General features: G+C 39.8%; 1 protein-coding gene and 1 long non-coding RNA gene across 2 annotated transcripts in view; both read right to left on the bottom strand.

Annotated features, from left to right (window-relative positions):
* Window positions 1-9,549, bottom strand: part of NOX1 (NADPH oxidase 1) — a 35,419-nt gene extending 25,870 nt beyond the window's left edge. The window contains 8 exon segments of the mRNA XM_027086128.1: window positions 551-683; window positions 770-951; window positions 1,055-1,200; window positions 1,539-1,612; window positions 1,846-1,973; window positions 4,824-4,858; window positions 4,861-4,918; window positions 9,430-9,549. Of these exon segments, the coding sequence (XP_026941929.1) occupies window positions 551-683; window positions 770-951; window positions 1,055-1,200; window positions 1,539-1,612; window positions 1,846-1,973; window positions 4,824-4,858; window positions 4,861-4,918; window positions 9,430-9,549 (876 nt within the window).
* A 2,937-nt stretch (window positions 9,550-12,486) lies between these two features.
* On the bottom strand, window positions 12,487-16,219 carry LOC113609071 (uncharacterized). The gene is made up of 3 exons (XR_003428493.1): window positions 16,108-16,219; window positions 14,136-14,219; window positions 12,487-12,990 (listed from the first exon to the last, which is right to left on the bottom strand). It is a non-coding gene; the product is annotated as an uncharacterized LOC113609071 (long non-coding RNA).
* Between the last annotated feature and the right edge of the window lie 437 nt (window positions 16,220-16,656).

Consider the following 16,656-nt stretch of genomic DNA (forward strand, 5'->3'; position numbering starts at 1 on the left):
TGAATAAACATAACAAAACAGAAAGAGACTCGTAGATACAGAGAAGAGACTGGTGGTGTCAGAGGGGAGATGGAGGGGGGCAATGAGTGAAATAGGTGAGAGAGATTAAAAGGTACAAACTTTCAGTTATAAAATAAGTCAAAGGGGTGTAATGTACAGCATGGAGAATATAGTCAATAATATTTTAATAACTTTGTATGGTGATGGATGGTAAAGTATTATGGTGATCATTTTGTAATGTATAAAAATACCAAATCACTCTGTTGTACACTTGAAACTAATATAATATTGTAAGTCAATTATACTTCAATTTTAAAAAAAAGAAAAAAGTTGAACTCAGAAACAGAAAGTAGTAAGGGGCTGGAAGGTGGGGGAAATGGGGAGATGCTGGTCAAAGGGTACAAGCCTTCAGTCAGAAGATGAATAACGTATAGCATATGTCCTCCATAGGAGCCGGCACCAGGCTGAGCTAATAATGGTTATCATAAGAAGAGTAATAATAACAATAACAGCTCCTAACAAGAATCTACTATCCTTGTCCTGGTCTTACCTCAGCGGGGAGCCCTTCAAATTGGGGAGGCTTGCAGTGGGAGTCAGGATCGTTCCACTTCTCAAAAAACTCTGCACACTTGTGAGGATGATTCTCATCCATGTTCTTTTCTGTTTGATCCCGGACAAGTCCACTGAGACAGACAAAAAGACAATATGTGGCAAAGAATTATGCAAGGTCAAGAACTGGGGCATGAAAATGGGAGTTTGAGGACCTTACCCAAGGCCATGAATCCCTAAGCCAATGAAGTACATGATAAAAATATGGTGTGTATACCAGAAGACCTCAGAATAACTCTTCCGGATAAATTCCATAGCTAAAGTCACCATGAGAACTAGAGCTATTGTGATGATCACTCCAGTGACACCAGCAATGTGGGTGAATGTCACATACTCCATTGTCTATGAAAGTAGAAATTTCAGCCTGACACAATGTCCACCAGGGACACCATGCCTTTCCTGCTCATGACCAGATTCCAGATGCTTTGCCCTTGAGTCAACTCACCGTGTTTGAGGACTGGATGGGATTTAGTCAAGAATTTTTCTCCTGATGAGATAGGTTGGAGAGAATGGAAGCAAGGGATCCATCTGTGGCCTGTCGGCTTCTGCTATATCGTTCAAAGTTAAACAGGTGTGTGGTGATGTGAATAGCTAAATGAAAAGATGGAAAGGAATGTGAGAGTTGTCTCAGAAACATCATGGCAGGCATGCCCCACTAGAAGAGGAGGATCCTATATATAGTGCCAAGCAGAATGGTGAATCCACAGAAGGTGCCCAATAATGATTACAGAGAGAATCAAGATCTTTTTTATACTCACTCTGTCCCCAAAGGAATAGAATGTAAATTCCATGAAAGCAGGTTTACAATAGTGCCTGGCAAATAATGCCACGTGTTCAATAAATATATTTTGAATGTTTATATGCGTGGATGAATGAAACTAGATTCTGAATGTCCAGGAGCCTGCAGTTTCATCATTTGCCCCAGTTACCCAGTAGGGAGATTATATATGCCACCAGCTTGTGGAAGGTGAGGTTGTGATCCAGTTGCTTTCCCAGGGTGCGCCTACAAAACAACAAATGTAAAATGATCAAGATCGGGTGTATCCAGGCAGCTTTATGAAATTCGCTAACCCATAACCAACATGTCTTACATAGAGTGTGCCAATACACACCCACTCTTGCTCACCCCCTTGGTTACCAAAGTAGACCTCTGGCTTCCATTCCTAGGGGCTTGGTGTTGAGCTGTCCTACTGAGACGTCAAGAGTCTCTTGTCTTTAATGTGAAAGTTGACGTACAATTGGCTGGGACTCAGTGAGCAGGTGCCTCTCAGGAAGGACAGCAAATTTCGACACATGGGAAGCAGGATCAGCATGCTGTTAAAATGCAAGCTGCAAGCAGAGGCTTGGGCCCAGGCCAATGCCAACTAGAACAGAGGAGAGAAGAAACCATTAGCTGCTTCATCTCCTCATCTTGCAGGTGAGCATGGGCCCAGTCCACTTGCCTGAGACCTGGACAATCAGTCCAAAATCTCTGTTTACAAATGACAGAAAATTTGCTGAACTTAACATTGAATTGAGAAATCCTCATGACAGTGGTTTGGAAATGTTTGACTATATATTTATCAATATGAAAGAGAACAAGATTTAATGTTAACAAATAAATTATATGAATATAATACTTTACAAGGTTTTTAGCTTAATACACTCAATTATGATTTTAGTTTGTCACTTGTAAAACAATCTTGAAGATCATATATATTTTATTTGCACTTTAAATAAAGCTTAGATATTTTGAGTTATAATTACAGATGGTAACTATTTTTCCTCTTTTCTATATTTTCTAATGTTGCAATTATATGCATGTAATAATCATGTAATAAAAACAATATAAAATTAACCATTTATATTTAAGATCTCTTTAATAATTGAATAAAACGGGCAAAACGAATGGACCCCTCAGAGCAAAAATTTTAAACTTAGGTAGAGATTTGAGAAGGGAGAAATTCTAAGAACAAAATTTCAAACTGATTTCCTTGGGTGGCCAGGCAGCATACATCAAGATCAATCTGATCCAACAGTAGAAGCTGCTAGAAAAGGAGACAAGGAATCAGTGCTTCAAAGAAGTATTGAGCCCAGAAATAGGCTTGATTAGTATAGGCTAGACAGAATATATTCAACTCTGTGGTAGCTAATTCCGACTTCTCTCCTCAGCTGTACAACTGGTCTCTGAGTCAGCTCCTTGGGATTGCAGACAATGGGGTGTGACAATTTCACAGCAGCAGTGAAGGTGGTGGCAGCAGCCAGGCAATTTTTGTTCACTTCAGCTGACTGGTCAGCCTTACATGTATGCCTGTCAATGACTTGCTAAAAGAATATGAGATAGAGTTAACAATTTCTCGGCCTTTTTCTAATTATCTTTTCGGCACAAAAACTATTTTTCCATACAACCTAAACCCGGGACAATGTGACATTGGTTTAATAAGCCAGGTCAAGATCTGCCTACCATCCATAATGGCTTACAATGTCAGGCAGTGCAATGAACATGAGCTGCCCTACTGTTTTCCATTTCTGACTCTTCCACATGACCTGTGTTTTCTCCCTCTGCTGAGTCACACTCCAACTGATTTTGGTAGAGACAGCCTGTTCTATTTCTGAGTAAATTTTCTCTGCTCAACTCAAATATCCTGCATTTCCACATTGGTTCCCACTGCTTATTTGAGTCACAGAGGTTCCTTAAAGCTAAAATTGACAAGTGACTTGAAGAACAGAGGACTACAATTTCACAGCTACGTATTCTGTGGAGGCTATCTGTATGGGATGAATTCTTTTTTTTTTTAACACATCTTTATTGGAGTATAATTGCTTTACAATATTGTGTTAGTTTCTGCTTTATAACAAAGTGAATCAGCTATATGTATACATATATCCCCATATCCCCTCCCTCTTGTGTCTCCCTCCCACCCTCCCTATCCCACCCCTCTAGGTGGCCACAAAGCACCCAGCTGATCTCCCTGTGCTGTGGGGCTGCTTCCCACTAGCTATCTATTTTACGTTTGGTAGTGTATATATGTCCATGCCACTCTCTCACTTTGTCCCAGCTTACCCTTTCCCCTCCCCATGTCCTCAAGTCAATTCTCTACAGCTGCATCTTTATTCCTGTCCTGCTCCTAGGTTCTTCAGAACCATTTTTTTTAGATTCCATATATATGTGTTAGCATATGGTATTTGTCTTTCTTTTTCTGACTTACTTCACCTAGTATGATAATCTGTAGGTCCATCCATTTTGCTGCAAATGGCATTATTTCATTCTTTTTTATGGCTGAGTAATATTCCATTGTATATGTGCCACATCTTCTTTATCCATTCATCTGTCAATGGACACCTAGGTTGCTTCCATGTCCTGGCTATTGTAAATAGAGCTGCAATGAACATTGTGGTACATGAGTCTTTTTGAATTATGGTTTTCTCAGGGTATATGCCCAGTAGTGGGATTGCTGGGTCATATGGTAGCTCTATTTTTAGTTTTTAAGGAACCTCCATACACCAACGTGCCATACCCACCCCCACCCTTCCTCTTCTGTCCTTGATCTGCTCCTTCCCCAGCCTTCTCCAACCTGTTACTCTGACCTGACCCCACCTTTTATACAGGCCTTGAATTTGGCAACAACACCCACTTCACAAAACCCCCCACCCCAAGTATTCCTCTTGTTTGATAGGTATTTTTCTGTGAGATCAGTCCACAGTGGTGGTTTTCAACTTGTTCATTTATTTGTTTTCAACCAAACTCTTTCTTAAAATCATAAGCAGGAAGCCATAAGACAGATAAAGGTTGCTTTGGTTGAAGTAGAGACACTGCCCAGTTAGCCTTCCCCTCACACCCTGTAGGGATACCTGAATTTCTGTGGAAACCAGTTTGAAAATTGCTCAATATTTCTTTACTGTGTATTTTCATTATTGAGTCTGGGGAGTGTGCCCTGGATAGGTCTGTCAGATTTAATGAACAAAAATACAGATGCCTAGCTAAATTTGAACTTCAGATTTTTTTAAATGAATAATTTTCTAATATGCCCCTGTCTCATGCAATATGTAGAATAACTTATACCCCCCCCAAAAAAAATTTGTTATTTTTCTGGAATTCAAATTTACCTGGGCATCCTGTATTTTTTTTCTGGCAACTCTAACTCTAGGCGAAATGAGGGCATTGGGTCTCAAAGAAGCCAGCGTCAGAGATAAGAAAAAACAGAGATTCCCCACATCACAACTGTGATACTCACCCCCAGGATTTGTCTTGTGTAGTAGTACTTGTTACCTTCTCAAATGACAGGAAGGCATGCACAAACAGGAAAACATTCAGCCCCAAACAAGCAGCCTAGAGAAAGAAAAATTAAGCAAGGGATAAAGTGAAATTTGGGTACAGGAAAGAGTAGATAAGGGGTAGAAAATAGTGTTACCATTTGGCTATTTTGTGTTTATCTGTTTTCATTTTGGGGGTGGTGGGTGTGCCACACAACATGTGGGATCTTAGTTCCCCAACCAGGGATAGAACCCCTGTCCCCTGCAGTGGAAGTGCAGAGTCCTAACCACTGGACCGCCAGGGAATTCCCATATCTGTTTTCATTTTAAATGAGTCAACTTACTCTGAGTCAGTTAGGACTTCAAGACATGCATTAGATGCTAATGACCAGGGTCAGCACATCAAGGCTCATAGACCAAATCTATCTCACCACCCATTTTGTACAGCCTACAAGCTAAGAATGGCTTTTATATATTGTTGTTTTCACATTTTTAAATGGTTGGAAAAAATCAAAAGAAGAATGTATTTCATGACGTGAAAATTATATGAAATTCAAATTTCAGTATCTATAAATACAGTGGTATTGGAACTTAGCCACACCTACTTATTTCTGTATTGTTTATAACTGCTTTTGTGATTCAATGGAAGTGTTGAGTAGTTGTGACAGAGAACATATGGACTGCAAAGCCTAAAATATGTACTACCTAGCTCTTGACAGAAAACATTTGCCAACTTCTGGATTGGAGCGTTCAAACTATTGCACCTATAAGAAGGCAATACGTGAATAAATGGATTTCTAAAGAAATAGAAAATAAATTTAACATCTGTGACAATACCCATCTGAAGGGACTAAACCATTCCAGATGGGCCTGCCTCTTTAATACACTTTCCTGTTTTTAGATTGTGATTCTTTTTTCAAATTAACCTATCATTGCTTTGGACTCATTTGAGCTCTTAAGACTTCTTTTGTCTGTCCCAAGATCTGTCTCTACATTGGCAAAGAGGGAAATTTGGAACCTACCGTCCATTTCCTTGGAGAACAACCAGGTGGGCTTTAGCCCAAGCTTGAAGGTGCTAGTCTGTAATTGATCAGGATTCTAGGGCACTGGGATGCCTCTGATATATATCCATGGCCCCAGGATGGTCCAGAACCATCTCAGCCCCACAGGTAGAGGGCCTTTAGCCTAAAACATGGCCCATTCAGATTCCCTAGATCTGGACCACTCACACACCTCTGGCATCATAACATAGTGATTCGAAGTGTGATATTGGAGTCAAACTCCTTGGGCTCAAATTCTAGCTCCACCACTTTCTAGCTCTGTAATCTTAGATCTGTGATTTAACTTTTCTGAACCTCAATTTCTTCACCTATAAAATGCGGACAATAACTATATCTACCCCACAGCAATGCTGTGAGGCTTACATGCAATAATGTATGTGAAGTGATTAATACAGTGCTTGGTGCATAGTAGAAGCTCAATAAATTCTGCCTGTGTCATCACCAGACTGGCTTTACCAATCAATTTCTTCCTGCATTCTTTGCCCACATACCCTTTCCAGAGTTGTGTGTCTTCCAGAGATCATTTGACCTTAATGGAAAAAGAGAGGTGAAAGCCACAGATACTTCAAGAGTTCAGAAGACAAAGGAGAGAAGCTTATTTAGAGGGAGCAGAAATATTTCAGAATCTGAGAGGGACACAGAGGTAAAGACCTCTGTGTCAGCACATCATCAACTGTAGGTAAGATGAATGATGAAATACAGTGACATCTGAGAGTAAGGAATTCCATTCCCCACCTTGACTATAATTTCCTCCACTATGAATGGAAAAGAAAGAGTAGAAGACCTGGCAGGAAGAGTAAAAATATTTTGGGGGTAATTTATTTTTCATTAAAATAATAGTTCAAAGGAGTGTATGTCAGAGATAACAAGAAGTCTGAGCCTGCCAGTGGGATTGGTGCAAGGTGAAAAATCAAAGCTAGTTACATCATCATCACCACCAGGGGTGATGAACTCTCCAAGCAAAACCTAAGAGAGGGATAAAAAATGCAGAGGATTTTAGACCTAGAAACACACTTATATCTAATCTAGTTTTCATCAATCCCCCCACCACCCACACACAGGTGACCTGAAGGCTAGAGAGGATAAATAATTTGATCAAGGTCACTCAATTAATAGCAGAACTGAAACTAGAGTTCAGTTAGAGAGTGCATTAGAAGGGGATTGTGCATATGTGGTGTGGTAAAGGCATTCTGGCTTGAACCCTGGGGAGCTAGCTTTGAGTGATGGCTCTGCAATCAATTCACTGTGTGATGTCTAGGTCTTATTTTCCCTTATAAAATCAAAGAGTTGGTTTGGTTCTGCACTACGCAAAGCTGTAGCCACTAAGCACATGTGGCTACTAAGCACATTAAATATGCCTAGTTTTAATTGAGATGTGCTGTAAGTATTAAATACACATTGGATTTCAAAGACTTAGTAAAAATAAAAGAATATAAATTATCTCATTAATATTTTCATATTGATTACAGGTTGAAAGGATAACTTTTTGATATATTGGGTTAAACAAGATATATTACTGGAAATTAATTTCACCTATTTCTTACCTTTTTCAATTGTCTAGGTATTAGACCATTTTTAAATTACATATGTGACGTTACATTATATTTCTAGTGGACAGCACTGGACAATAATCTCTAAGATCACTTATATCTCAAACATTCAATTTTATTATTTCTTGATGTGAGCAATATAAGAAGAATGGAGAGAAATGAATGCTCCATGGCACTAGTTAGAAGTGAAATGGAAGAGAAAAAGAGAAGACAAAAAATGAAAACAGACTGAAATTCCAAATACTTGTGGTTTATATTTTTGTCTCTTTACCAATCAATTTCTGGAGTTGGACTTTTTTCCTTTTCTAAAATGCTGAAATATATCATACACAGAAAAGTATATAAAACATATATGTAATCCTAGAGTTGGACCTTTCAGCTGATAACTGGCCTTGATGAGCTCAATATTGGCATGGAATCTTTCCCTTTCAAGCAACTTCACAAATATTAACAAACATAATGTCTCCTTACTCTAAGAGTAATTATTAGAAAGTGAAACATCACTTACCAGAAACAAAACTGAGAACCAATGGTTAACCACCCAGTTTCCCATTGTCAAGTGGTGGTTTGGAGCCTCTGTAGGCAGCAGGGAAGATTCAGCAACTTGGATTCTGGAGAGATTCTTCAGGGTTGGCACCTCTGTCCAGCTCAGGGACTGTGAATCTTTAATATGTGAAAGATGCACACCTACCCACAAAGCTTTCAGGAATGAATACATGCACTCTGCCTTCCTCCTCTGGTCAGAACTATGTTATCAGCTTTGGTAGACCAGCCCTACCTATAAGTACCACAGGTGTTTTCCCTGGTGGGGTTTTATCCCTTCAGGAAATAACAATCTTCTTGGGTGAGAATGTTCTCTCCCATCAACTTATCAACATGATTTAATGTGAGGCATTGTCTTCCTTGATAAGACATTCGCTAAGGCTTCTCATAAGGAAGATTTTAGGCTGAGGCTATAAACAGATGATCTCAGGAAAAGCAGGGCAGAACGCACGCATGTTAAGGAAGCTGCTTTAAGGTGGGCTTTCAGAAGAGCTGCTGCAGCTGCCTGCTGCAATTTGGACCTCAGCCTGGCTAGCTCAGAAACTTTGTTTACCAGTTCTCCTGGAAGATGATCTGGCTCTGGGGAGCGCTTGACTGGTTGGAAGGACAAGTGAAAAGAATGGCCACATAAAACAAAAGAAAATTTAGCAGGTACAAATGAACACCTCGGTCCAAAAAAAACAGAGGCAAAGTATTCCAAACGAGAGAGGTGATTGTATTCTAGTATGATGGATTAGCTAGAGTTGTGTGTTCAGTTCTGGGCACTGATATTTTTCCTTTTCTAAAATGGTGAAATATACACAGAAGAATATATAAAACATATATATGTAATTTAAAAAATAATTTTAAGGAATGAATAACTATGTACTCAGTACCCAGGTTTAAAAAATTGAATATTTACTTCCAGTATCTTAAAGTCCTCTCTGTGTCCCTCTGTGATCATGATTTCCCTTCTTCCCCAGTCTCTCCCCCATCAGATGTAACTACTATCCTGAAATTTGGAGTAATCATTGACCTGTTTTTCTCTACAGTTTTACTAACTAAATGCATTCCTAAACAACATATTGTTTAGTTTTTCCTGTTTTTGAACCTCTAAGTAAATGGAATCTAACTGTTTGTATGTATATATGCTCCTGTGATTTGCTTCTTTCACTCAACATTGTGTCTCTGAGATTCATACATGTTGGCACATGTAGTTCCCACAGTTTGCGGGATCTCATTTCCCAGAGCAGGGATTGAACCCGGGCCATGGCATTGAAAGCCTGGAATCCTAACCACTAGGCCACCAGGGAACTCCCAGTTGAGCATCTTTTAATTCAACTGTTGGCCATTTGAGTGAGTTTTCTTCTTTGAGAGGTGCCTAGTCTAGCTTCTGGCCTTCCTTCCTTCCTTTCTTTCTGGTGTGATTTCCCAAGTCTTTATTGTGTGGTTACAGAGGATGTGGAGATTGGTTTCAGAAGTTTTGACATGGTGGGAAAGACGTCGTATTCCCTGAGCTCTTCAATGTGTCTGTAGGTTTCACAGTGCTTGGCTCTGCATCCTTGTTTGGCCATCTTACACCAAAAGACTAAGTTTTGGAAATCAAAAGTTCAACCTGGCTTCAGCCCCTCTTGCAAAGGTGATAGTATGAACTTGTTTCTTTCATTTTTTCTTCTCGTTCTTTTTCTTGATGTTTCATCTTTTGTCCCGTCTCATTATGGTTCCTTCTCTATATCTTTAATTGTAGAAGATCTTTTCTGCTAGTCTTTTGTTCTTCTGATCAATAATTTCTCTGTAAATAATTGTAATTTTGGTGTGTCCATGGGAGGAGGCAACATATGTATATGTATAACTGATTCACTTTGTAATAAAGCAGAAACTAACACACCATTGTAAAGCAATTATACTCCAATAAAGACGTTAAAAAAATGAGCATGAGGGCTTCCCTGGTGGCGCAGTGGTTAAGAGTCCGCCTGCCGGTGCAGGGGACACGGGTTCGTGCCCCAGTCCGGGAAGATCCCCCATACTGCGGAGCGGCTGGGCCCATGAGCCACGGCCACTGAGCCTGCGCGTCCGGAGCCTGTGCTCCGCAACGGGAGAGGCCACGGCATTGGGAGGCCCATGTACCGCAAAAAAAAAAAAAAAAAATGAGCATGAGAATAGGCTGCCCTGTAAAGTATTTTGTGCTGTGGGTTGAAAGCTTAAATAAGTAGTTTTACCTAACTAGTTTCAATTCTACCTAAATGAGGAAATTATAGAAAAATTATTGGGTGAAATATTGGTCAAATAGTATCAGGATCCTTTTACCTTCTGTAAACACCAAATAATGTACTGTCATCAACAGGGAAACCTTCACTCAGATCTCTGTTGCTTGTCTGGCTATGGAATTGCAACTCTTTGTACATAAATATGAAATGGATGGAAATATGACAGATTCATGGTTCCACTTCTAAAATAAGAAAATGTTGCCTTTAATGAGACCAAGGCAGATGAGAGGTAGAGGAGAAAGTATAAGTAAGTCAGGCAGGCAGTCTCCTATGTTGTATAATTTTTTGAGAAATTCAAAATGACATTCCTCTTCCCCACCCCACTAAAATACAGCCTTTTCATTAGTCTGTCATAGGGTAGGAAATTCTTACCATTGGAATTAAAAAGCTATGCTCCCAGAGGCTATAATTAAATTCCATTGTTATCTTGTACTGATGGAGGGGTGGGGGTGGGGGATGAAGCCTCTGCTCTAAGGAGAGAGAGGGAAGTAAGGAATCAACCCACTATCACCTGTAACTCATATTTTCACAGAAGGCAGGATCCAGAGAGAAGGGGACCTATAATAGATTCCTGGGGCATCTGGCAATAAGGAGTAGTTAGAATGGGGTACTGTAGCAGAGGACTTTGGAAAACAGGGGTGCATTGGGTGTTTGGAGGTGGACTGAAGCCAAAGTGAATGCCGGAAGACCCACTTGATCCACCTATAATGCCCTCTCCATACCTACTGAATCAGAATTTTCATTTCAACAGGATCACCAGGTGATTCATGTGCACATTAAATTTGAGAAGTGTTGCTCTTACAGAGTCTGCAACTCACAAGGGCTCAAACACTTAAGCAGGTTGGGAGAAAGATTAAATGGAAAAAAAGTTGGGAATTGGTCTCACAAAATGGTTTAATTAGATTCCTTTATTTAACAAAGATTTGTCCTTTAAGAAATGGTTTAGAAACTAAACTTCCTTCCTTCCCCCCTTGCTTGAATCTTCCCGGATCGCAAACCACACACAATCCCCCTTTTTTTTATTAAGGAAAAGCCTCAGTTTAGGTGAAATAAACATCAAGATTTTGGGCTGGAGCCCTTCTTTTGATTGTTAAGGAAATATGAAAACAAACAATAATCATAAAACCCCTAGAGACTTTGTTTAGCTACCACTTTATCTTAGCACCTGTCAGAGGTCATACAGCTGAGAGCTGGGAGGTAGGTGGCAGGTCAGATCTCAAAGTGGACTGCTCTTAAAAAAAATAAGAACAAAATATAGTCATTGCTCCAACTTAAGGCTCTTACATTTAGAAATCTCAATTGGAACTCAGCTTAGGTCCTTGGCCTTTTCTGAGCAAGCTGATTCAATGAAAAGGGATCCCCTATTTTTCCTAATAGGTAGTCCAGCTAGGCCCGTTAATGTGCGCCTACCAGAAGGGAAAAAAACTAGCCAGGCTGGAGACAGAGCAGGTGGCAGACAATCTTTGAGGAAAGATTGAAAATGTGCCTCTGCCTTAGAACTGACCATTCTTCACTCTGATTTTTTGCTACCCTCAGGTGGCTTCCTGGTAGTATAAAGAGAGGAAAAACAGGTAACTTTGGGGGAGACGAGGAATATTATTTTACTGTTTTATAATTGGATTATAAATTAGTTCATTTCCAAGGGGGAAAATGAATATCTTGAGGAGTTTGGGGTAAGTTCCATTTTCTCAGGGAAAACTTGATTCTACTGGGCTTTCCAGAGACTAAATCAGAGAATCAACAAAGTAAGCATTTGCTCATTCAATGTTCACTCAACAAACATTTATTAAATACTTACTCTCTAACAGGCACTGTGTTAGGAGCTGATGATACAGCAGTAAATAAGATATACAAGCTCCCTGTCCTTATGGAACTTATATTTTGGTGGGAGAGACAGATTAAAAACAAATAAAAAGAAATATACTTCAGGTAATGAGGAGTGCTATGAAGAAAATTGAAACAGGGAAGGGAATAGACCATGATGTGTGTGGTGGAGGGGCTATTTTAGATAGGATGATCAGGGAAGACTTCTTTGAGTAGTTGACATATGACACTTGTATTCTGAGAAGGGAACAGTCATGCTTCTTTGGCGTTCTAGAGGGAGAACTGATACATATAAAGGACCTGAGGTGGAAATGAGCTTGGTGTGCTAGAGGAACAGCAAGAAGGCCAGTGTTATGGGTTGAATTGTGTCTCCTCTAAAATTCATATGCAGGGGAATTCCCTGGCGGTCCAGTGGTTAGGACTCAGCACTTTCACTGCCGAGGGCCCAGGTTCAATCCCTGGTCAGGGAACTAAGATCCCACAAGCCCTGTGGCGTGGCCAAAAAAAAAATTGTATGCAGAACCCCCAGTACCCTAGAAAGCAACCTTATTTGGATGTAATTCATTAAGATGAAGTCATACTGGAGTAGGGTGGGCTTTTAATATGACTAGTGTCATTATAAAGGGAGGAAATTTGAACACATACATGCACACAGGGAGAACACCATATGAAGATGAAAGCAGAGATCAGGGTGATGGTTCTATAAGCCACGGAATACCCAAGATTGCCAGCAAACCATCAGAAGCTAGCGGACAGGCATGGAACAGATTCTTCACAGCTCTGAGAAGGAAAGTCCCTGTCAACATCTTGAACTGGGACTTCTAGCCTCCAGAAGTGTGAGACAACAAACTTCTTTCTGTTGAAGCCACTCAGTGTGTGGTACTTTGTTATGGCAGCCCTAACAAATGAATACAGCCAGTGTTTCTAGAGACAAGTGAGAGAATGGGGTAAGAAATGAGTTCAGAGAGGTAGGTAAGAGTCAGATTATCTAGGGTCTTGCAGGCCTTTGCAAATGTGATGCAAATAGACCTAAACCCATTGTTTTTAGTAGACTTAGGGAGCCTCTAAAGATTAGAGGTAAGTGAGGGCTATGCCTCTCCCACAACCTCCTTACTAGGTAGAACATTACAGTTAAGGTAACTGTCAGACTAAATTCTGACACATGCAGTTATTAGCAATCAGGGGTCAAAACAGTCACATAGCCTCTTCTTGTAAATTGGGTGAAGTATCAATACATACTCTCTGTCTGACCTTTAGGAACTCCAGCAAGCTGCTTGCATGAAAGATTTACCTGAAACAGATGGCCTAATAATATGGTAACGGGATCAACCTATCTTCTGGGTGGAGCAGGAAAATCTTCCATTAAGTGATATATATTAGTTATCTATTGCTGTGCTACAAATTAACCCTACAATTAGTGCCTTAACAACAAACATTGATTATATCACATAGTTTCTGTGTGTCAGGAATCCAGGATCAGCTTTGTTGGCAGCTTCTGGCTGGGAGTCTATCGTGAGGTTACAGTCAAGATGTTGGCTAGGGTTGCAGTCACCTAAAGGCTTGAATGGGCCCGGGGATCTTCTTCCAAGGTGGTTCACTCATATGCCTAGCAAGCTAGTTTTAGTTGTTGGCAGATCTCAGTTCCTCAACACATGGCCCTCCATTTCTCATAACGTGCAAGCTCAGAGCAATGATCCAAGACAGAGCAAGACAGAAGCTGTAATGTCTTTTCTGACCCAGCCTTGGGAGTCACATTTGGTCATTTCCATAATATTCTACCAGTTACATTACAGTGGTTACATTCTTCCCTATTCAGTGTGGAAAGGGAGTAACTACACAAGGAAAGAATCACTGGGGGCCATCTGGCAGGCTGGCTATCATGTAGTGGGATACAGGACCACACAGAGTCTGAGGCCTAGAATGCCACTCCAAAGAGTACTGAGCTGTTGGGTTTGCTTGTCAGATTTTTATATTCTGATCATGCAAGAATGGAAGCACCTGGACAATATTTCTAGCCACTTCACATATTTTGAAAGCAATTCATTTCACCAATGAAATCTATTTCTTACATCTTTTATGCTGATAAGTGGAGTCTGTGGTGCAAGGTTTCCTAACCTTGGGTCCTGGGGATAGAATCCAGGGGGTTCTGGGACCTTGATGGGAAAAAATTATGCCTTTATTTTTTTTTTGTTACTGAATGTAGTCAACAAACCACAGTCTTATTAGTGACTTTGTCACCAGCACATATCAAAGATATTTTCATATCACATTATAGCTATTGCCAATATCTTAAAAGATCATTAAATTCATTACTATTTCAAAATTATGGTGATTATTAGACCTGCTGCTAGATCTTGTTATTTGCTGGGCTAGTAAAGAAATATATATATTAATATGTCAAAATTGTACCTTTAATATTTTTTTCTATTTCTTTTTTTATTATTATTAATTTTCATTGGAGTATGGTTGCTTTACAATGTTGTGTTAGCCTCCACTGCACAACAAAATGAATCAGCCATACACGTATGGATATCCCCTCCCTTTTGGATTTCCCTCCCATTTAGGTTACCATAGTGCAGGGCATTAGGTAGAGCTCCCTGTGCTATACAGTACGTTCCCATCAGTTGTCTATTTTATACATAGTATCAGTAATGTACATATGTCAATCCCAGTCTCCCAATTCCTCCCACCCCACCCCACCCTGTATCTTTAATATTTTGATAATTGCATTTCAACACAATTGGTTTTAATTGTAATCTTATGTGTTTTATCTTGTTGTGCATTAAAAAAATGACTCTGAATCGGGTTCACCAGTTGGCCAAAGGGGCCCATGGCACAAAGAAAGTGTAAGAACTCCTGCTTTAGCACAGGTTCAGATAGGAAAATGTGAACATGGGGGTGGGGCGTGTAACTACCTTAGGGGTAAGGACACCTGAGTAGGATCTTTCAAATGCTAACCAACCACTCCTGAGTCTATATTCCTGATTAGGATAATTCAAATGTTAACTAACCACCCCCAGAGTGTGGATTAAAACTAATTTACAATGAGTTGAATAAATTGTTTATCAATATGAATAATCATTGCCTGTTCTTTCTCCACTTCAAAATATATACAAAACCCACCCCTCCCTTCTTCCTACCTCCACTGCCCCCACCCTAGACCAATATTTCAAAAGATTATTTTTTAGACAATACACCGTTTCATTAAATCATTGATTCTATGAATCCAAGATGTCCATAGGTTGTAAAACCCATCATTCTCTTACGCACCAAGAAAGAAAAATTGCTCTTAATTAAACTATGCTGTACCATTAATGGTAAAATTCATCCCAATTTCAGAGGTGATGAAAAGTGGGAAAATATGCATCTTAGAAAAAACAAGGTATATTACACAGCTGATACTGAAGTGTTTTGAAGTAAATTATAGGCAATATAAAACATTGCACACATACAATATAACATGGCGAGGAGTTTGGATTTTATTTTAAATGTGATAGAAAGCTGTTTTGAGCAGGGAAGAGATGTGATCTGGTTTTCATTTTTTATACGTATACTCTGGTAGTTGTGCAAAGAACAGATCAGGGGAGAGGTGGATGTGACCAGAGAGGCTTGGTCTAGGGTTGGAGCAGTGGAGGTAGGAAGAAAGGGTGGATTTAGTAAATACTTTGAAGAGGAAGAAGACCAGTAATGTTCGTTCATATTGATAAACAATGTATACAACTCATTAAGCAAAAAGAAAACATTGCTACAAATCTAAATAATTCTTAACTCTTGTTTTGACATTCATTAAGTCAGTACTACTGAATCTCTTTGACTTTCAGAAGCTCTGCCAATCTTTCATTAGCTGCAGCTAAGTCCCACCTCCAGGTGCCAGTATTTCACTTCATTGTAAAGGAGAAAGCAGCATGAATGACTAGTACAAGGGTGGGAGGGAATGACTGACAACAGCCCCTTGTGTGAGCCTTCTCCAGGGACATTGATATTTTCATATGGGTGCTTTAAAATACAAAGTAACTATGTGTATTAGTTTGTTCATGCTACCTTAACAAAATAGCACAGAGCGCGTGGCTTAAACAACAGAAATTAATTTTGTCACAGTCCTGGAGGCTGGAAGTCCAAGATCAAGGTCACCATCAAGTTGGTTTCTAGTGAGAGCTCTCTTCCTGGCTTGTAGATAGCTATCTTCTTGCTGTGTCCTCACATGGCATTTCCTCTGTGTACATGGAGAGAGGGAAAGAAGAAGAGACAAAGAGGAGAATGGGAGGGAGACAGGGAGACTGGAACACCAGCCTTATCATATTAAGGCCCCTTCCTTATGACCTCAACCTTTATCACCTACTTATATGCCTTATCTCCAATACAGCCTCATTAGGGGTTAGCGCTTCAACATATGAATTTTGGGGACACACAATATAGTCCACAAGATTACCATTCTTCAAAATATATTAGGGACATAATTTGAAGTACGGAAAAAACTTATGAATAAAGATGTTCATTGCAGCATTATCTGTAGTGGTCAACAAAAAGGAAATAAGCTAAATGCTCAATAACAGAATAGTCAAATCAATTATAGCATATCTACACAGTGGA

This window comes from Aethalodelphis obliquidens, unplaced genomic scaffold, assembly GCF_003676395.1.
Source record: "Aethalodelphis obliquidens isolate GAN/ISIS:26980383/991018 unplaced genomic scaffold, ASM367639v1 scaffold54, whole genome shotgun sequence".
In the NCBI taxonomy this organism is placed as follows: Eukaryota; Metazoa; Chordata; class Mammalia; order Artiodactyla; family Delphinidae; genus Aethalodelphis; species Aethalodelphis obliquidens.